At 42.5% G+C, this 22,775-nt stretch overlaps 1 protein-coding gene across 1 annotated transcript; it reads right to left on the bottom strand.

Moving 5' to 3' along the window:
- Positions 1–784: 784 nt before the first annotated feature.
- Positions 785–6,645, bottom strand: LOC130429847 (uncharacterized). The gene is made up of 6 exons (XM_056758673.1): positions 6,593–6,645; positions 5,581–5,700; positions 4,491–4,811; positions 2,762–3,058; positions 1,361–1,657; positions 785–804 (listed from the first exon to the last, which is right to left on the bottom strand). Exons 3-6 carry the CDS (start codon positions 4,798–4,800, stop codon positions 785–787), a joined length of 924 nt encoding a protein of 307 aa, XP_056614651.1. The 5' UTR covers positions 4,801–4,811; positions 5,581–5,700; positions 6,593–6,645.
- Between the last annotated feature and the right edge of the window lie 16,130 nt (positions 6,646–22,775).

Raw genomic sequence — 22,775 nt, forward strand, 5'->3', positions numbered from 1 at the left:
CTGTATTTTACTGTCAGTGTGTAGAGTGACAGATTCTCCCTTATAAGCGATCACTGAAACAGACGTGAAAACATGAATCAAGGTGATAATAGAAACACATGCAGCTGTGATGTGAGTCAGAGTAAAAATATAATTGAGATTAAACCTGAAAACAATGTAATAAATGAGCAAAACCAACTCAATATTAGATCACTAAATCCAAAGGCAGTTAATGTAAATGAAATGATCACAGATCACAGTTTTGATATATTCTACCTTACTGAAACATGGCTTAAACCAAATGATTATCTTGGTCTAAATGAGTCCACCCCACCAAGTTACTGTTTTAAGCATGAGCCACGTCCAGTTGGTCGAGGTGGTGGTGTCGCAACATTTTTAGAGACAGTAACACAGAGATCAGAGTATAAATATAAATAATTTGAAGTGCTTCCGCTGAACATAATTGTTCCAAACAAAAGTAAAAAAACATTGTATTCTATTACATCTCTTACGAAAGAGGACTTCTTATCAGACATATTGGTTAACGTTGATAAAATACTGATAATAGGACATTTTAATATCCACATTGTGATAATGATGCATAAGCAGCTGTGTTTACAGAGCTTCTACACTATTTTGGACACAACACATCAATAGACCCACTCATCAGTTTAATCAGACACTAGACTTGATTATATCTCACGGAGCCGGTCTAACCAATATAGATATATTACACCGATTATGAAGTCAAAAAAGATGAATGAGAAAAATATTGCACAATGGTACACTACCACCACTCGTGCCCTCATAAGAGAAACACATAAACTGGAGCACAAATGAAAACAAACCCAATTTGATTAAAAATTGCGTCGAAAGAGAGAGCAAACTGTTATAAAAAGGCACTAAATGTCACATTCCCGTTTGTCCCTTGTCCCAAATATAAGAGACGGCCCAAAACAATAGCTGAAAAGTCCAGGGCCCTCCCATCCTTGCAAATGTGTAATAATTTACATTTTAGACCAGTGTGTACACTGGCGGGGAGCGGAGAGAAAGTTTTTAATCTATTCATATACAAGTTAAGTCACATGTGGTGAACTCTCGCGAGCATGAAGCACAACTTTCATTAGAATGGGTTGAAAACGCTCCTCCTGCACTCGGCATACACTCTCTCCGGTTTCCTCTCTGTTGCCACCCTCTCGTCTCATTATTGCTTTTTATTTATTTCATGCCCACATGTACCCTCTTGATTTATTCCCTTATTTAATGCCCCTTTGTCTTCTGTCTTCTTCTGGATAATTTTGAATGGAATAATTTGGCCATTGTCATTGCATCATCTATCATCATCATGTCAGATATAAATCACTAAAACAAATCCACTCACCAGAGATGTTAACCCTGTATGTTCTGTATGTTGTTCCTCTACTGCTGCTGATCTTTGCTCTATAAACTCCAGAGAGTTCAGATGTGATGTTTGAGATGGTGAGATCTCCAGTCTCAGGGTTCAGCTTCAGTCTCTCTCTGAATCTCTTATCATATGAGGGTTCAGTCCCTACAGTGATTTCAGCTATGGGAGTTTCTTCATCTCCTAATCTCCACTGAATCACATCATCATTCTGTATGCCAGCAACATCAATGCCTAGAGAAACAGAATCTGCCAACTTTACTGATCTGAGTCCCTCTTTGTTTATAACAGCAGCACATAGAAGAGAAAACATAGAAAAACATCCATCAGAACAAATAAATGTACTGGAGAACATAAAGTTTATTATTTAAATCATCAGTTAAATATTCAATATATCTAAACTTGTGACACAGAGAGAAACTTTCTATTACAGTCTCAGTTTCAGTTTACAGACTGATGAGAAAACATCAAACATTATCAGATACTCAAGAAAATATAGCTGCAAGCAACAATTGCTGGGTCAAGCGCAGCTACTGCCCAAAGGGAAATATTTTGGACATGTCAGATTATCAGATTTTGAAAAAAGGGAAACGCACATAAAATGCTCTTAAAACAAAATTGCTTATAACTGTTGACAACTAGGATATGCTGTCACCATATTTTTATGAGGCATAAAAGATGTGCCAGTGATGACACAAAAATGTTGCAAAGATTATGCCTAGAAGTCCTAGAAACAAAACTCTTCCAAACTATAAATCCTTGGCTGATACCGAATTGGTTGTACCCTTTGACGTCATATTAAGACACACGAATCTTCCGCCATTTAACATTTTTGATGAACTTACTTTTTCAAACTCGTTCTAGACTGTTTGTCCAATTTGCACCAAATGTAGTAATTAGCATTAAGAGACAGTGCTGACAAAATTTATTATAAGATTTATGATTGGCCAATCAGTTTTGGTTATAGGACGTCAACAAATTTGATGACGAGCACGCAATAGTGGTTGTGACGCTGCATCTTCTTCAAAATGTAATGTATTGACACGAAACTTGGTTGATGGCATCAAAGTCTGGACATGAGATGACATACATACTTTGGGCACAGCACCACCTAGTGGTACAAAGATATGAACAGTGGTCATTTTTCTTTTAACTTTTGAAAACTTTACTCTAAAATCATGAGAATAGTCAAAATTCATTTTTTGAATGCCCTTTGAATAATGTGAAATAATGTATCGCTATGAAACTTGGTACGGTTCAACATGACCTTATTCTGAGAAGACCTGTAAATATTTAGGCCGATTTTTCGATTTGCATGCATTTATTGTAAGTTGTAAAAATGAGCGAAATGCTCGCACTGTCGAGCCCTGTTTTACTAACCCATGACATTAACTTCAGTCTGAGTGAATGATGTTCCTCTACTGTTGATGATCTTCAGTTTATAGTGTCCAGTGTGTTCAGTGTTGAGATCTCTGATGGTGAGATCTCCAGTCTTATCATTCAGCTTCAGTCTGTCTCTGAATATCTCATCATCATGTATAGAGATCTTGTTGATCTTTCTATTGATTTCAGCTATGAGAGTTTCTCCAAACCGCCACTGGATCACATCATCTGACTTTAGTTCAGTAACATCAGTGTTCAGAGTCACAGAATTATTTTCCACTTTACCAACTGTATCTGTAACAGCAGCACACAGAAGAGAGAAACACAAACATTATAACACATTAATATTACATTAATAATCATTTCATGATCATGTCAACATTACTAAACACATCACAGATATTTGGTAGTTAAAATCGATATAAATGTTTATGAATTTGTGCATAAGTTCACGCTTACACTTACAGATAAAACATGCTGATTTTAAATGTGTTAGTAATTGCTGACATAAACACTAATTAAGACTAATAATGCATAATCCATATTATTAACTCATGTTAACTAATGTTTATTATGGGATACATGGACACATCCTGCTAGTTGTTGACACAGAATAAATCAAACATGATGTTCAGAACTCATAAACGGAGTACATCATCCTCCTGCTTATTACACATCATGAGATTAATTAAAAAGTTATATAAAATAAACACATCAGGCCCACATTATACAGAACTTTCTTTAAACTACATTGTACATAAACAGTTCAAAGCATAAAGACCATAACTTCTCTGAACATAAGGATATAGTTCAGTTTTTAAATGATCATCATTATAATCCACATGAAGAAAAAACTCATTCCAACATGAAAGATGTGACAAATATCTGCAAAAGAACTTTATCAAATCATGAAGAATTACAGAATAAATGTCTTAACAGATGTGTAATATTCCAGTGTGAGTCGGTGATCATTTGTTTATGTGTTATCAAGGGTTTGTCAAGGATTTAATGGGCTTTCTGGGGTCTCAAGTGTGAAAAAGCATCACTTTCGTTCTTCATATGATATGCGCTCACAGTCAAGATTGTCTGTACAGTGTGCACATGTTTACATACCCAGTATGTATATGCAGAATTGAGCATGCCCATTGTGTGTCTAATCTCCTTTTGTAGAATAGATGTAGTAACACTAGAGCTGTTTGTTTTTTAATATTTACTATGTTAGAATGTTATAATGTAGAGCCAGTTATCATCACAGATTAAGACCAGACAAAACCCAAACACGAAACAGAGGAGCGATAACAACCACATACTCTCTGTATGTTATCTCACTTTCTTCACACCCACTTGACAAGTTATTGAATATAAATCACTGATTAGAAATCTTTCATTAGCTCAGAAGTTATGAATGCAGAAGAATTCTGCGAGTAAAAATGTTAATCTTTTGAAAATAAAATGTGTTTTTTAAAGCAGTTGTAAGCGGTTGTTATTTGGGAATTATAGACCTTAAGAAGTTACAACAGGCTAATAGACATTGAGTTTTCCAGAGCGCCGTGAAATAACAGTAAATAACATTTGTCTGTGTTTGTGTCTTCTTTAGTCGTCTGCTGGTTTGAAGTGTAAAAATGTTTCTCTCTTCAGTTCAGTGTTGCACATTGTGTTTGACAAGCTGAATGACATAAATTTGTGTAGAACATATAAATATTATCAATAGAAATAAGCTTCTTACCTGTGACAATAACATTGAATTGACGGTATGATGGTCCTTCACCGGTGATGAACTGAAGGAATGATTTCAGTCGACTGCTGCTGCTGATCTTTACTTTATACAGTCCAGCGTCTTCTGTTCTGATGTTTGTGATGATGAGAGATCCAGTCTGATTATCCATCTTCAGTCTGTCTATGAATCTCTCTTCATCACTGTTGTTCTTATTGAATGTGGCTATCACTTCATCTCTAAAGATCCACTCGATGACATCATCAGACTGAGGTTCAGTGACATCAGTCTCTAGAGTGACAGAATCTCCCTTAGGCACCATCTTCTCTTTAACTGTCACACAAACACAAGAGAGAGAAATATAAACATCATAACTCATCAGTGTTCAGGTGAAGATGATCAACAATCTCAGATGTTATGAAGAAATAAAACAAACTGATGAAATGTTCACCATAAATGCACTTTAAGAGACTTAAGATAAAATCGTCTGTTGTCAGTTGTTTCCTCTATAAAGTGAATGATCATAAAGTGTAAAAAGATTCTGCTTCTGAAGAACTATATTACCTAGTGAAATATTTGTTGTTATCAATATAATCTTATTCTTGATGCTGTGTGTTCATTTAAAGAAACCTTATATATGGAAACTGTTTGATAGAAACATTAAACCCTGTGAAGCTGTGAGGAGAGAGAAGAGGGCCAGACAGCATCACAGAGCGACTGGTAAATGACAAGGCAAAGGGAAACAGCGACTAAGACACGGACTATGGTTGTGGCTATGACTATGGCTTAAAGAACAGTACTAGTCACACTACACAGTGGCAGTCAGAACTGGCTAGAACATAAAACATTCTGACACAAGACGAGAGGACAAGAGGGATAAAATAGTGAAATCTATGAAGTGGCAGGTGACCGGGAACAAACTGTAGATGAACAGAGTGATGAGGTGATGAGAAACCGGTGAGAGGGAACAACTGATGGGGAGACACACACAGTGTCAGACAAAGTACCGATGTGACCGGGATCACAACAAAAAATTATTTTATATTAATATAATGAACATATATGATTTCTTTTTACAGTAAAAGCTGGAGATTAAACTCACCCTTTCGTTTCTGACTTTCATAATTAATGCGGCGATACACAATCACACTAAAAACACCAAAAACAAGAGCAACAGCAACAGTAACAGCAATAGTCAGCAGTCCTGCAGATTGACCAGATTCTGAAATGACAAAGAGAAACATTTAAAATAATATCACACGAGTATTCCTGCTATAACAGATGAATACAGTGCAGTTGTTTCATTTGGTCTCTTTAGATCTGTTACATTACATCACATTCCTTCTTAAACTGGGACATTTAAGAGAAGAGAAAGTTGAAGGGAATGTTTTCATCTTATTATTTTATTTTATTACATTATTATAATATTTCATCACTGTTGACTTGAAACCTTGTTAACAAGCTTTTTAAAATAATATTTACTGGATAACTCTCCATGAAGGTTGACCAAAAGTAATGATTAAAGAAAAAAAATCAGCAATGATTTCTAAATCCAGCATTTTAAGAGGTGGAAGTAGTGCTTCAACTTAAAAATACAACAACCTTTTCAAATCTTGACTAAGTGAGTTCTTGACAAGAAATAACATTAATATTGGATCGCCGGTACTTGCATTTCTGCTTCAATTTGCATCTCTATTTCACAACAGAAGCCAGTCTGAGTTGTCCAAAAATGTATTTTTTGGCTGAATTGTTCCATAAAGAAGTTTTTTACAATTGCTAGGACACATTTCTCAAAGTTTTGCACAAACTTTGAATTTGGCACAACAGTTTATTTCACACTCAAAATGCACTAAAATGATCAAAACACATGCTTTTATTTTGAAAGCACAACCTCTGGCAGCAAATTCTTCAGACTGTTTATTTCAGTACATAAATAAACAGATTTTGACATGAACACTGGAGAATTTTCTCTTGTAAAAAATATATATGTGACTGAGTTGTACAATTCGTTTGACTCAATTTGAAGGGAGATGAGTTTCTTCATGATATGATGTGATCTATTTACACACAGTTGATATTAATAATTATTAATATGAGAGAATTGAGATACTCACCACTGACAGAAACACTGAATGTCTTGTATTTTGTGTCTCTATTGCTGCTGATCTTTAGTTTATAAAGTCCGGTGTTTGTGGTTTTAGTGTTTGTGATGATGAGAGATCCAGTGTGAGGATCCAGCTTCAGTCTGTCTCTGAATCTCACATCATACTTAGAGCTCTTATTGTCTTCTTCATCGTGTTTAGCTATAAGAACACCATCATCTCCAAACCTCCACAGTATCAGATCATCTCTCTGTGTTTGAATATCAGTGTGTAGAGTCACAGAATCTCCCTCAGTCACTGATTCTGACTTCACTTCACATGTGTCAGATTTAAAAACAGGAGGAGCATCTACAAGAAACAGTTTCACAAACAGATTACATTTATAAACCAATGTCAGCTGATATAAACAGAGCTTTAGTGACATATTAAACAAAGGACGCTGCTTCACAACAGCTGAATTCAATGGAAGTAATCTCCCATCATGCATTCTGTTCACTACTGCTTGTGTCCAAGAAAACGTCTTGGTTACGTATGTAACCTCAGTTCCCTGATGGAGGGAACGAGACGTTGTGTCGAGAACGACAGATGGGGTTCGCCCTTGAGAACCAATCAACTCTGACTACTATAGAAAAGGCCAATGAAATTTGGCGAATGCAATTTGCATGCCGGGCTCCGCCCCCGGAAATCCGGTATAAAAGGAGGCCGGCGTGCAGCATTCACTTACCTTTGTTCTGAAGAGCCTGAGACCTCTCAAACTGCAGCAGAATACGATACGTGTTCGTGGCATAAGGGACACAACGTCTCGTTCCCTCCATCAGGGAACTGAGGTTACATACGTAACCAAGACGTTCCCTTTCTGTCGGTCTCTCGACGTTGTGTCGAGAACGACAGATGGGGTTGCCTATGGAAAACGCCACAACGCTGTATCGCGTCACAATCTCTAGCGAAGCGACGGTAACAAGCCTGGGCGTGTCATCTCGAAGCTTTCGTGAGACTGTAACCTTCCAGTGTGGTGGTCGGGGGGTTCCAGAGCTTTCTTGGAGAAAGATGGGTACAGCCCTGACCGGTAACTTTCACGGACGGGGCCTTAGCTCTCTATAGGCGAGAGGCCGTCCAGATCAGTTTACACCGGGTAAGCGCGACTCTTAATCAGAGAAGCGCTACAGAGGCCACCTCCTACCCGTGGGGAGGAATATGGTGGATATAGGTATGGTCTCGTCCTTGGAGGAGAACGGATGGAACGTGCGGACTGAGTAGTTAACCGCGAGGTGGAGGCCCACCTGGGGAAGCTCATGGGTTACCAGGAGTGGGAACCATTCTCATGAGGATACATCAGACGGAACAGCCCACGGAGGGGGTGTTACAGACGTCCGGTAGCACTAGGTCCGGTTAGAGCTATCTGTGATAGCTCACATGGTATCCCGGCCTAAGGGGGAAGGCTGCTCTGCCCAGCCAGCCCCCAGGGGGTGCTTGTTTGGTGATGGATGGAATGCCTATTCTTAACCAGTGTCTGGGTAAGAAGGGAGGCTGGTGAGGTACCAGTTTCTTAGCGATGTGTTCGGGTAAGAAGAAAAGGTAAATAGCACACTGACCCAACCTGTTAGAGGGTGGAAAGGTGCTTTCGCAGGCATACGCCCACCCGGATGCCAGTCCTACATGTCGCCACGCAGGACGTGGGCTGACACCGGGTTTACGCGAAGGTTGTTAACCCTTGCGAAGGTGTTTGGGCATAGCCCAACCCGCAGCTCTACAGATGTCTGCTAGAGAGGCGCTTCTGCCAGTGTCCAGGAGGTGGCTAAACTCCGTGTGGAGTGAGCCCTCACTGCCAATGGGCATGGGAGATTCTGAGATCGGGATGCCGTCGTAACGGCGTCCACGACCCAGTGCGCCAGCCTCTGTTTGGAGACAGCCTTCCCCTTCTGCTGTCCTCCAACAGACACGGAGCTGGTCAGAGCTTCAGAGCTCTGCGTGCGGTCCAGTACGTACTGGACACAACACTAATCGGGTTGGGTCTTCCTCCCCCATGGGGAGCGCCTGCAAGTTCACCACTTGGCCCCGGAGGGAGTAATGGGAACTTCTTGGGCACGCATCCGGGCCTGGGTCTCAAGATAACGTGAGAGTTTCCAGGGCCGAGTTTAAGGCAATCCAGGGACACGGAGGATGCTCGGTGGTCCCCTACCCTCTTGAAGGAAGTGAGCGCCGTCAGGAGGGCCGTCTTACTCTATGAGGAAGATCGGAACCTCCGAGGGGCTCTTTGGGGGGCCCTGAGGCTCCCCAGGACCACTTAGGGTCCCAAGAGGGTATGGAGCGGAGATGAGGCGGATTCCGCCCTCTCGCTGCTTAGGAACCTGGTGACCAGGTCGTGTTGCCCTAGAAACTTTCCACCGACTGAGTCGTGATGAGTGGCAATAGCGACTACATACACTTTCAGTGTGGAAGGGAGATGTTAGTCTCCAGTCTCGTGAGGAGGGGAACACAATCCTGATCAAGCACCTCAGTGGGTCTTTCTCGTTGAGAAAGACACCAGGACGAGAAGAGGCACCGTCTAGAGGCGTGTAACCGCCTAGTAGATGGGGCCCTAGCCTGGGTGATGGTCTCAGCCGTATAGGGGGAGTAGCCATCTTAGGATCTTCTCGTCCCGTCTAGAGACCAGACATGGGTGTTCCAGAGGTCTGATCTGGGATGCCAGAACGTGTCCTTCCCCTGAGAGAGCAGGTCCTCTGTAAGGGGAATGGTTCAGGGGGAGTCGCTGTCCAGAGCATCGGCTCTGAGGCCAAGTGCGGTTAGACCGGTGTGGTGTAACCAATAACACTTGGTGCTCCTGCTCCCTGACCTTGCACAGAGTCTGTACAAGAAGGCTCCTGGGGGGGGGGAGGTGTGCTTCCACCCATCCCGCGGCCAGCTGTGCGCAAGGATATCCGTGCCGAGGGCAGGGACTATCAAGCGGGCAAATGGTGGTGTTACGGGAGGTGAACAGGTTTTACCTGGGCCTACCCTAACAGCCTCCAAATGAGCTGGACTGCACGGGGGTGGAGTCGCCACTCTCCACGAGGCATAAACTGGCGAGAAAGCACGTCGGCTGTCTAGTTCAGTTTGCCCGGGGTGTGTGGCCTGCAGGGAACGAGTCACCTGTTGACTCCACCGGAGGAGGCGTCGAGCAAGTTGTGTTTAGCTGCTGTGTGCGAACGCCACCCTGACGATCTGTATTCGCTACAGCTATAGTGCTGTCCTCGGAACAGCACGTGCATGTCTCGCACGAGAGGCCGTAGCATGCTCAGTGCAAGTAGCATAGCCCACAACTCTTGGCAATTGATATGCCAGCGCAGGCGGGGGTTCGTCCAACACCCCACCTGCGTGCCCGTTGCACACTACACCGCACCCCTGCAGGGAGACTTCAGTCGTCACCACAACCTGCCTCATAACCTGCTCAAATGGACCTGAGTCCGTCGAAAAAGTCATAAAGACTAGGGGTTATGGTGCGTCGGCAGCAGGGCGGCATCACCATGCGCCTGCTGCCGGTGTGCCACGCTCTCCTCGGAACTCGACTCTGAAACCAGTGTTGGAGCGGTGTCATGTGCATCAACTCGAGGGGTATTAACCCGCGAGGACGCCATGTGTCCCAGGAGCCTCTGAATTGTTTCAGGGGGACCGCTGTCTGCCTAAAATGTTCATTTCAGACAGTTCAACACTGGTTGGGCACAACTGCGGACAGGTGTGCTGACATGGTGACAGAGCTGAGTTCCATACCGAGAAAGAGGATGCTCTGCACTGGGGAGAGCTTGCCCCTCTCTTGGTTGACCTGGAGTCCCAATCGACCTAGGTGCCGGAGCACCAGGTCCCTTTGTGTACATAACAGATCTCGCGAGTGTGCCAAGATAGGCCAGTCGCTGAGATAGTTTAGTACCCGCTCGCCTTCCTCCTCTCAGGGAGAAAGGGCGGTCAGGGACAGACCGAAAGGGAGGACTCTGTACTGATATGCCCGCCTCTCGCACGCGAACCGTGGGAACGGCCGGTGTCGAGGAGGATCGAGACATGAAAGTAAGCGTCCTTCAGGTCGATTGCCACAAACCAATCCTGACACCTCATAGATGTCAGGACGCGCCTCTGTGTGAGCACCCTGAATGGCAGCTTGTGAAGGTGCTCTGTTCAGGGTACGCAGCCTTTGGGGGCAACCCGCCGTCTTTCTTGGGAACGATGAAGTGCGGGTGGTGACCCACTGAACATCTTGGTTTTGAGGGACGAACTCGATGCCTGTTTTGCCAGAAGGGTGGTGACCTCTACCCGAAGTACGGAGGCGTCCCTGCCTCTGACAGAGGGAGAGATGATGCCCCGAAACTTGGGTGAGTCTCTGGCGAACTGGATCGAGTAACCAAGACGGACCGCCCTCATTAGCCAGCGAGACAGTGTGGGCAGCTCTCGAGCTCCCAGGGACTGTGACAGGGTGACCAAGGGGACGGTCTGCTTCATCATTCCCACGGGGGGTGGTTCGTCGGCTGGCGGAGCTAACCATGTCGCGGGGAGTCCCCAGAGGGAAGGTTTTTGCTCCGCCTGCTTACCTGCCTGGCGGGACAACGGCACGCACTGTCGGTTTGAGAGTGGTGACGGCTGTCATATGTGTACGACCTCACGCCTCGCCAGGGTGTGAGGTCGGTTCGCCGAGCACAGTCCAGTGGAGTGTGCGATCGGCTGCAAGTAAACCCGGGGAGAACAGAAAACTCAGTGAGTAAGTGGGCGCCAAGCCCTAACAAGGGCCCGGCTTTGGTGACGAGGCAGGAGTCGTCCCGTACCGACCGATCAGAGCCGTGGCTGTGAAGGTTCGGGCCCGATGTTGTTCTCCCTGGGGTCTTCCCGTCAGTGTCCCTTCTCGCGAGGAGGTTGCTGACGGGGTGGAGGTTTCCCCCTCGACCTCTGCTTCCGGGGTGCCGCCTGTGGGGGCACAGGAACCGGAGCCGATGTCGAAAGGGTCCTGGGTTGCAGGGAAGCAGACGTCACGTGAGATCTCGGAGGCCTGTAGGCGGCCGAGTCGCGGCGTGAAAAAAATGTGGTTAATTGCCACTGTCTGCTTCGCCGTCAAAAAACTGCTGAGCGCAGTCCTCGACGGTGTTACCAACAACCCACCCTGCGAGATGAGTGCATCAAGAAAGCGGACTTCCTTGCTGTCACTCTTCTGCACAAGGTATAGCCGGGGGTGTCTCTCCTGGACCACTACCGTGGACATCGTCCGACCCAGGGCCCGTGCCGCCGCCTTAGTCGCCCGTAGAGCGCTGTCAGCGGTGGCACGGAGATCCTGCATTATACCCGGGTCGGCCTTACCCTCGTGGAGCCCTCTCAACGCCCTGGCCTGGCGGACCTGCAGGATGGCCAAGGCATAGAGAGAGGAGGCAGCCTGGCCCGCAACATCGCAAGCTTTCGACACCAGTGATGCCGAAGTCTTACTTGCTTTGGACGGTAGGAGTGGTCGATCCCCCCCAGGTGGTAGCCGTCCGCGGCACAGGTGCACCGCAGGCGGACGTTCCACCCGGGGGATCTCGACGCAGTCCTTGGCTGCCTCACCATCGAGGGAAGTAAGGGAGCCGGAGCTGGTTTCACTGGAACGGTCTGTGAGTGGAGCGTTCCAAGTTTTACACAGCTCCTCATGCACCTCCGGGAAAAACATGGCACCCGGGGTGGGCGCGGTTTGCACCGCGCACCGACCTCGGGAACCACGTATCCCTGGGTTAGCACGGATGACATCACTTCTGCTTCCTCCTGAACTCGACCGCTGGGGGTGGAGTTTGGATTCGGCAGAGTCGGATGCCAGTCTCCCTCCGATGCTGCGAGCGACATCTCATCTACGTCACACATCGTTTCCGAGTGTGTGCGTGAGGATCCGGACGGTATGCCACCGCCGGTTGGGGAACGTTCAGAAGAGCGAATCGGGGTGCGATCGGCCCGTGAGCACTTGGCTGGCGGGTTTACGTTCGCAGAGTTCCCCGTATCACTAACGCTGCTAACGTGGGTGGTCATCGGGGCCGTAGCCACAGATGTCACAGCCCGGGTAGCAGACGAAATGGTGGCTGGTTCCCGTAGGAAGACAGCCACCCGTGACCGCAACTTCTGAATGACAATCTGCCCGCAGTGCAGGCAGATGTGTCAACGAACGCTGCTTCAGTGTGCTGGACGCCCAGACACCTAATGCAGCGATCGTGTCCATCCCCCTCCTCGATGAGGGTGCCGCACCCAAGAGAACAGCGGGACATGCCGCGCTGGAGAATGCTCAGTCAGTCCTGAAAAGGACTTTTAGAAAAAATCTCTAACACCTCCGGAACCGCCGAGACGCCCAGGGGAAGGTCGCTGCAGGAAGGGACGATCCGCTGTAACACGTCGTAGCACCAGCGTGTAGTTGTAGAGGATTGAATCCTGAGTTGTACTCATGAGCGATGGCTCTGAAGAACAAAAGGTAAGTGAATGCTGCACGCCGGCCTCCTTTTATACCGGATTTCCGGGGGCGGAGCCCGGCATGCAAATTGCATTCGCCAAATTTCATTGGCCTTTTCTATAGTAGTCAGAGTTGATTGGTTCTCAAGGGCGAACCCCATCTGTCGTTCTCGACACAACGTCGAGAGACCGACAGAAAGGGAACTGAAACAACTTGCACGCTCATTTTAAACCATCACAGAATAATGTGAACATCAGAACACTAGATATTATCACACTGACCGAACTCTTTTGAATGCCTTTAAATAGAGATTAGACAGCAACACCTGAGGAAGATGTTTCTGTTATCTTCAATAGCAAAGTTGGTAGGCTAAGTGACTCTCTTGCACTGCAGTATTAACTTTTCTTGGTAATGTATTATAACATAATAGATGTGTTTAGCCTGGTGCTTATTATTTATTAAGAATTCAGCTGTAAAATATTTCACCAGTATAATGGTACCAGTGTTCTGCAAATCAGATGAGAATCAGTTCATTTCAACATGTCATTAAAAAGTGAAAGCAGAACACTGAAAGCTTTTAGTGGTTTTCATATACGATGCATTAATACGTTGTTTTGGCTCTAACATTTGTATTGTGTAAAAAGCAATAAGGTCCCTGAGGCTATACTGTTGTATGGTAAATAACTCACAGCGGGTTTACTACTTTAATAAGTGCACTGTAAGTCGCTTTGGATAAAAGCGTCTGCCAAATGCCTAAATGTAAATGTAAATGTTTACTAACAAAGGGTAAACATTGCTTTTGAGATGTCGATTATATGTTCATCATGGAAATGTATTAACCGACATTTACAAACAATGAGAAAACGTGTATTTCTTAATCGCTTTTTAATATTAGTTTATAAAAACATCTGGTCCATTTAATAATACTAAACAAGTATTAGGAATAATAATAATAATAGCCATGTTCTTGTTCTTTATTTATTAATAAAAATTTAACATTTTTAGACCTTATTATTGTGCCGGTTATTTCCCAACTGTATTGAAAATGCTATTGAATATCTATATTTTCGAGGTACTGTCTCGAAGTTATCAGGGTATGTGTGTAAGAACCCAAATGCAGGCATCGGAAGGGAAGGAATTTACGAGAAGTTTATTGACTAGACAGAAACAAAACAAAAGCCCACGATGGGGGTAACAAAAGACAAAATAACTCAAACATAGCAAAAATTACTGTAGGGGTGGGGGTAGTCTTGGCAGCCGGCTGGACACGACTAGGGCTCGGAAAGACTGCCGGCTGTGGTGTCGACCGGAAGGTCGGTTGGACGGGACTTGACGCAGCTGAAAGGCCGGCTGAATGGGGCTTACTGGTCTGGACGCCGGCTGCCCCTGAATGGATGCCGGACCCGGGACCAGCGGACTTGGGACCACCGGACTTGGGACCACCGGACTTGGGACCACCGGACTCTAGATGGGGAGGCCAAACAGCTCTGATCGAACTGCGACAGCGAAGGGGTAAACAAAAGATTTATTGACAAGACAGGAACAAACCAAAAGCCCACGATGGGGTAACAAGAGACAAGATAACAAACACTAGGGAAAAAGGAACCAAGATATTAACACGACCCAATATCAAGACACAAGCCAAGGTAGGGTATGCAGAGGACAATACACACAAAGTACTTATAGAGGGAGAAAGACAAATGATAATTAACAAGGGTGAGGTGTCAGGGATGAAACAATTATGGGAAGGTAACCAGGAAATGAGATAGCGGGAACAACGACGCGGACCGGAGAGGGAGTACGGAAAGCCGATAGGTTCACTATCTCTTCCTCCACACAAAACCTAATGCTATGCCATGACTCCTCCGCAAGACCATGACATGATGGCACTGAATTTGTTTTGTATTAACTCAATGACGCAATACACATACATGTAACGTGTTTAGTCTGCACTTTGAATCTTTAGTTTAATTTTATGTTAAAAGTAAAAGCAATCTTAATAAAACTCCAAACACATTTCTGCTTACCATTGACAGTAACTCTTAATCTCTTGTATGCTGTTCCAGTGTTGTTCTCATAATCTACTTCATATCTTCCAGAGTGTTTGTGTTTAATGTTTTTGATGATGAGATCTCCAGTATGAAGATCTAATATCTGCAGTCTGTCTTTGAATCGACCATAATTTTCAAAATTTATAGCACCACCACCGGTCATTTCAGCTATAAGTGTGGCAGAACCTTCTTCTCCAAACCTCCACCGTATCTTGTCATCGTTCAGTAGTTTAGTTACATCAGTGTGTAGAGTGACTGATTCTCCCTCATTCACTGACACTGACTCCTCATCTGTCACAGCACCAAACACACCTGAACAACACAAACACAAACATTAATACAGAAATGAAATGTGTCAGACTGCTGATGATGTCAGCACACAGATCTAACTGAGAATATAGAGTCTCGACAAACAACACGAAAAAACAGATGACATATCCAGCCCCCAAAGCGTGGTTATGGATCAAATGGTAGGTGTAGGTAGGTGTAAAATGGTGTAGGGCTTCCAAAAATAATAAATTCCTCAATTCCAAGGTGTGAGAAAATTGACTCCCCTTTAAGAGCCTTCATAAGCACAAGCCCCCCCCCCCCTTAGTTGATGTCATTGGTCAACTAACATAAGTTTCTTGTGTAAAACAGTTCAGACTTGTCTAGAACTATGCAATCATATAAAATATTCTGCCTCCATAAAAGAAAAAGCTTTGTTTGCACACAATGCAGATACGAGTATCATGTATCAACATATCTAACAAATCACATAACCACGTTTGCTTTTCAGAGGGAAGGTAAATGGACGGCCTTCTCTTACTCTCAACCGATGAGATCAGTATGTGTGTGAAGAGAATTACATGTACACTCTCCTAGAGGATTATTAGGAACACCCAACTAATACTGTGTTTGACCCCCTTTCACCCTCAGAACTGCCTTAATTCTACGTGGCATTGATTCAACAAGGTGCTGAAAGCATTCTTTAGAAATGTTGGCCCATATTGATAGGATAGCATCTTACAGTAGATGGAGATTTGTGGGATGCACGAAGCTCCCGTTCCACCACATCCCAAAGATGCTCTATTGGGTTGAGATCTGGTGACTGTGGGGGCCATTTTAGTACAGTGAACTCATTGTCATGTTCAAGAAACCAATTTGAAATGATTCGAGCTTTGTGACATAGTGCATTATCCTGCTGGAAGTAGCCATCAGAGGATGGGTACATGGTGGTCATAAAGGGATGGACATGTTAAGGTAGGCCATGGCATTTAAACGATGCCCAATTGGCACTAAGGGGCCTAAAGTGTGCCAAGAAAACATCTCCCACACCATTACACCACCACCATAAATGCATTACTGAGAAATTGAACAGGTGTTCCTAATAATCCTTTAGGTGAGTGTATATAAAGCACAGTCTCACAACATATGTACTTGGACGTCTGTTTAAAGCAGTTAAATCTGACTTTTTCAACGTCTGTCTGCATTACTTGCATTAACAGTAAAATTAATTTGCATCGTTTTCTTACATATTTTAAGCACAATTTACTGATTATCGATCTATCTATTTATATTCCTCAAGTATTTTTTTGTACACTGCTGAATAACTTTAAAATAGTAATGTGACCTTTATTTTTGAAAACAGCTATGGTATTAGATTATTAATGATATTATTTACAATACATTGAAATTACAGGACAAGATCGACATATTTGGTTTGAGTTTTTGTACAAACAATAAACAATTAATAAATGTAAAAATTGACATCTTACAAAAATGTATTAAATTGCATTAAAAAATGTGGAATAGATTCCAAAAAAATCAGTATCGAGCAGTCCCCCACGGGGTGATGATTTTACCCGTTTCCCAGAAAATGGCGGATAGCGGCAAATTCAACAAACATGATTTTCCACGGAGTCCTGGGCTGGGTTTCCCGATAACGATGTATCTTAGCTCTTAAGAGCGTTTTCTACGTGCAAACTTACGAACGCTCGCAGCAATTCCACGAGCGTTTCCCAAAAATGCACTTAACATGAACGCGCGAGAACGCGCTCTACGTGCTACTTACGAGTCGCTGTCCATTCGCGAAGTGCTGAAATTTAACCTTATATGGAATCGTATTCTGAACATTTAACCTAATAATTGTCATCTGTTTTGGATTACCAATCAAGACAATCAAGTCTATATAAAGCACCTACATACAGGCGGAGACACTGACAAAATGGCTGAACAAAAAAAAACAAGAAAAGATACCTTTCAAAAGGATGAAATTAATGTCCTCTTAGAGGAGATAGAGAAAAACAAAGATGTGATTTTTACCAGATTTAAAGGACACCATACTAATAAAGAAAATGAAAACATCTGGGAGGACATTGCTACCAAACTAACTGCAACCAGGGGTGTTCAAAGGTCAGGGAAGGAGGTCCGCAAGAAGTGGCAGGATTTTGCAAGCCTGGCAAAAAGGAAGAGGGCACTGCAGAGGACTGCAATTAAAAAAACAGGTGGTGGGACCAATGAGTCCCCCCTTCTTACAGCCGAGGAAGAAAAGGCATTGTCAATACTTGGCACAAGTGCTTCAGATGGAATTAGTGGTGGTATTGACATCCATGGAGGAGTAGGGATAACTCAACCTGAGCCTGAGCCTGAACTTGAGTCAGGTCCTTCATGCTCAGAGGAACCATCAGTTTCATCTGCCATCTCCGAGCACCTACCATCTCCTAGTCCTCCAAAAAACCCTCCCAGGCCACAGCCTCCATCTTCAGTGGTCCAGACTGCAGCCACAACAACTCAGCAGTTTGACAATGTCTGTAGCTGTAGTCAGGACCTAGTGCAGCTGGAGAGAGAGAAACTAGATGTCTTGAAAGACATTAGGCAATGCCTTCAAGAAGCCAATGAGAGAGACAACAACTTCCAACAGCAGCTCATTGAGCTCAAGAAGGCCAAACTGGCCTTAGAAGAGAGGAGGCTTGCACTAGAGGAGATGAGTTTTGCAAGGCCCTCAATTTCTGTGCCAATTATCTTGCCAGAAGACACAGGTAATGTGAGTTATTGTTTCAGTAATTTGTGCAATGTGAAATGTTTTCTATATGTAGTTATGACTCATCTCACTGTACAATGTATTTTGCAGGTTGTGGGGAACTGAATAACCCAAATTAATAAAACTATGCAATGTTTTTTATTAATAAAGCTATATGCAGTGTTTTTGATGTCCATGTCTTTGTTGAACCATGCACACGAGGCCTAAGACCATATGAAATAATATAATAATTGTTATGAGTTCTTCCAAATGTTTCTGAAGTAAATGGCTAATGGTTGATGATTATTTTCAGACATAAGCATTTAAGTTTCAATATTATTAATATAAAGTCTATATATTTGGCGTGACAGATAACACAAATATATATACAGTACTTCATCTAGCCAATACATTTCTACAGGTATAGACAAAAAAATCAACAACATTTTTTACCAGTACTGTTCTATGTATACATTTTTATAATAAGCACAACTTTTCATCATTATGAACAGAGGATAGATTAAAGGAATATAATATGTAATCTATACAGTTTCTAAGTATGCCACACCTTCACTTTCTTCAAGGTAGGGCCTAATGTCATTACTGAAATTGATGATAGGCAGTGGGATATGTGAACGTTATCACAGCCTGATGACCTTCACATGGTTTCTTCAATTAAGCTAGGATTAGAATAGAGTTTACACCTCACTAGACTTGCAGAGGAAATCATGGCTGCACTACAGCGTGTTCTTCAATTGAGGGTCAGAGAAAGACAAAGACAGAGACGACCACGAAGTAGACTGGTGACTTTAAATGCCTTCATCAGACAGCATCAAACCCCCTTGGATATCCTTGATGACATGGCTATAATAAGGCGAAACCGTCTGCCAAGAGGACCAATAGCCCAATTTCTAAATAGCATTGGACCTCAGCTGATGCGTGCCACCAGGAGAAATTTTTGCTTGTCCCCTGAAATCCAACTCCTATCAGCCTTGAGATTTTATGCAACAGGCAGTTTTCTCCAGGTACTTGGTGATGGGCTTGGACTAAGTAAGGCATCAGTTTCAAGAGCTGTTCAAGCGGTCACCAATGCATTACTTCCACTTGCTGTGGAACACATTCAATTTCCAGCATCAAGACAGGACATCACAGAAATACAACAGTATTTTTTAACACATCATCACATCCCACAGGTCATTGGAGTGATCGATGGTACCTTGATCCCTGTCCTTACATCATCTGTGGATGGCCATGTATATATATGCCGCAAAGGCTATGCAGCTATCAACTGCCAGGTGATCTGTGACCATAAGGGTTTGATTACAGACATTGTGGCAAGGTGGCCCGGAAGCACACACGACTCCTTCATGTTCACCAATTCATCTGTTGGTCAGGAGTTACAAAACTTACAGGGACAGTGGAGGCTGCTTGGGGACAGTGGTTACCCACTGAGGCCGTATCTCTTCACGCCTGTGGCTAATCCTATGAATAACAGGGAGACAAATTTCAACGAGGCACACCGTGTTGCACGTAGTATTGTGGAACGCACAATAGGGAGGTGGAAGATGCGCTTTCGGGCAATTCACTAGTCCAGCGGTGGTCTTTTGTTTGCTCCACAAAAGTGCTGTGCAGTAATAATAGTAACAGCTATGTTGCACAACATTGCAGTGCAGATGAGAGTGCCCTTACTTAACAGGGAGGAAGATGAAGAGGTGGAGGAGGAGGATGTGGAGGACGAAGATGGCATGGGACCACATGGCCAACCAAGAAATGCCCAATACATGGCTGGTTTTCGCGCACGTCAGCAAGTCATTGACAGATTTTTTTGAAATCATTCCTATTTTGCCCAGTCTTTGAAGCAAATTTCCCACATTACTTCTTTTATGATTTTTTTGTTCATTCATTTAATTTAGATGTGTTTTTTTATCTTGTTTTCCCCTTTTTATTTATTTCATTTATAAATTCATGTAAACAAAAAACGAGTACAATAAAGTGTACAATAAAGTACAATCAAAATATTATTATATTACTCGCGTTGGAGTGTGTTAAATCTAGATAAAAGTGTAATCTGCCGGTTGTCCTGCAGGTGTCCTCATAAATCTGTCTTCTTACGATGCACTTGGGGATGAACGATTACTTCAGAGCACTTGTAGATCTACGAAGATTTTCAAGTGCTACTTAAGCTCCGATGCTTTAGGGAAACAGACCGTAATATTAAGATCAATCGTACGATCGTTTTTACGATCAATTTAGGTTTACGATGCTTTTGGGAAACGCAGCCCAGGTTGAAACGTTGATCACGATATTTAATTCTGCTATTATCTTAAATACAAAGATCTGTTTTATTGATTTGTATTTCAAATTCATTGTATTTTTTACTGCATAAGCCACGCCCACGTTAACAGGGCCATTAGTTTCAATGAGAGGTGTTTATGAAACTTGTTTGCGAATTTAAGTAAAACGGTTAGTTTCTTTGTCACACTATCTTATCAAAGGAAATTATGCGTATAAAGTGCATAAAATGTGTCCCAATCCCATATCACAAACCATGTGGCATAGTTTCGTTTACATTTGCGAAAAGAAAATGCAGGAATGGATTGAAAGTTGCTTTTTCTTCTTTTAACTAATTCAATCCATGTATTATATTCATATATATAAGACTTACTTTAATCTCTTTGTAGTGCATTGTTGTTTTTAATTAAGTATATTTTTTCTGTTCATTTCAGATATAGGAAGCATACAGACAAGATGCAGTTGATTTGTAATGAAGTGTCTTTACATACGGGGACATATGTTTGATATTTTATTATGGTTTGATAACTTACGATAAGTTTGGAAAAACTCTAGTTTTCTTACAATCTTTACAATTTAACAAATTATTTTACATATGTTAAGTGATAGTTAACCCCCCAAAAAATTATGTCATGATTTACTCACCGTCCTGTCAATTCAAGCACGTGTGACTTTCTTCATACATCAGAACACAAAGGGAAGATATTTTGAAGAATGTTGGCAATTCACTTGGTTTGGTTTCCATACAATAGAAGTGAATGGGTGCCACCCCTTGTTCAGTTAACAACTTTCTTCAAAATATCTTTGTGTTCGGCAGAAGTTAAAGGTTTAAAATGACAAAAGGATGAGTAAATTATGACAGAATTTAAGTTTTTGGGTTCAGTTATCTTTTATATTAAAGTATTAGAAATCATTGTATCTGACATTTCTTTCTCCTATCCAGTCATTTATTTGTAGGATTTTCTTTCTTTCCAATTGTCCTCTTTATGTTTGCCCTGTTAAGCCATCTTTACAACTACTTAATGACTGGCATTAACATATCCATCATGCTTATAGATATATCTTTATGGAATTCTACATATATAGTACAAATACAGTAATTTCATAACTTTTGGCATTTTATTTGGTAACTTGCCTAATTCCCAAAACATCTAAAATTCGGGAAGCTTTGTATCCATTCATATTATACAGATAGGTGTGGCTTTCAGATGCTCATAATATCAGATCATAGTATAGACACACAGACCAACGTGTAAGTGCAAAATAAACAATCTAAATTCAGTATAAACTCGTCTCTGTAATCTGCTGGGAAATCGTGTAAATGTATCACCGTGCACGCGCATGCCGTCAGAAAACGATCCCCAGTTGATCCATAACACCGGTTTAGAAAGTGAAAGTATTCAATTTGATATAAATCAATATAAATCACTTACCGCAGACGAGTAATAACACGATGCTTTTACAAAAGCTCCTCATCCTGCTTTAGATTTCACTAACAAATAATTTAATGAAGATATTCAGTGTTAGTCATAAATCTAAATCTCCTCAGTTTGTTATCAGAGCCTCAGAGCCGCACCCGAAGACCACCACTGCTCACCAAACCTGATAAAGTCTAACAGAGACCACCTCACTGAACTATCCACACAACAATCACTTGAGCATTGTACCAGAAACTGAAATGATTTGTTCGTCTCTCGAGTCATCGAGTCTTTTCCTCCTTTTGTCAAATGGTGGATCCGCAGAGAAACCTGAATGCAGCTGAACCGGAGTCTTCGGGTCTTTAACGTTATGTGACCACTTCCTGTATCATATGTCAGTGATGTATGTTGTACGTGTTGTATGATGTGTTATAGGATGGACATGTTATAAAATGATCAAAACACATGTGCAATAAACATCTCTAAAACGTACCAGTTCGGTTCTCTTTTGTGTCAGTATATTAATAAATGTTTCTTGTTTTTAATTTATTTTAATAAATAACTACTGTGCATAAGAACAAAATATGAACAGAAGCATAGTACAGTCAGTTTTTAATCTGCATATTACACAAGTGATCTCTCTTATTAAATAATTTCACATTTAAATGATTTAAACAGTCTATTAATATATACATTGATACTGCATGTGACTTTTAGTTAAAAAAAAACTATCTGTAAACATGTATAGCAGACCAAAGTGACCCAAAAATCTTGATGAATTATAAATACATAACTTTACAGAAATGCATCAAAGCAAGAGTTAAAAACTAACTACATTGAATATGTGTAAGGAAGGTCAGGAAATAAGTAATGTTTTATGTAATACATCATACACTCATCTGTAATATCTTGTGACAAAAGAACGAACGACTCAAACCGTGGACTTGGAAGGTGAACTTATCATTTCTTTTCTGTAAATGTAGCCTATATGGGCAAAATAAGGAATAACTTGTGC

Source organism: Triplophysa dalaica, chromosome 10, assembly GCF_015846415.1.
Source record: "Triplophysa dalaica isolate WHDGS20190420 chromosome 10, ASM1584641v1, whole genome shotgun sequence".
In the NCBI taxonomy this organism is placed as follows: domain Eukaryota; kingdom Metazoa; phylum Chordata; class Actinopteri; order Cypriniformes; family Nemacheilidae; genus Triplophysa; species Triplophysa dalaica.

Bases quoted from the DNA above. Each gene is read 5' to 3' on its own strand.
- LOC130429847 (XM_056758673.1), bottom strand. From the start codon at position 4,800: ATGGTGCCTAAGGGAGATTCTGTCACTCTAGAGACTGATGTCACTGAA. The intron at 1,658-2,761 runs GTTAGTAAAACA...TTATAAACAAAG, and splicing joins GACTGAAGTTAATGTCATGG to AGGGACTCAGATCAGTAAAG. The intron at 805-1,360 runs GTGAGTGGATTT...TTTGTGCTCCAG, and splicing joins ATACAGGGTTAACATCTCTG to TTTATGTGTTTCTCTTATGA.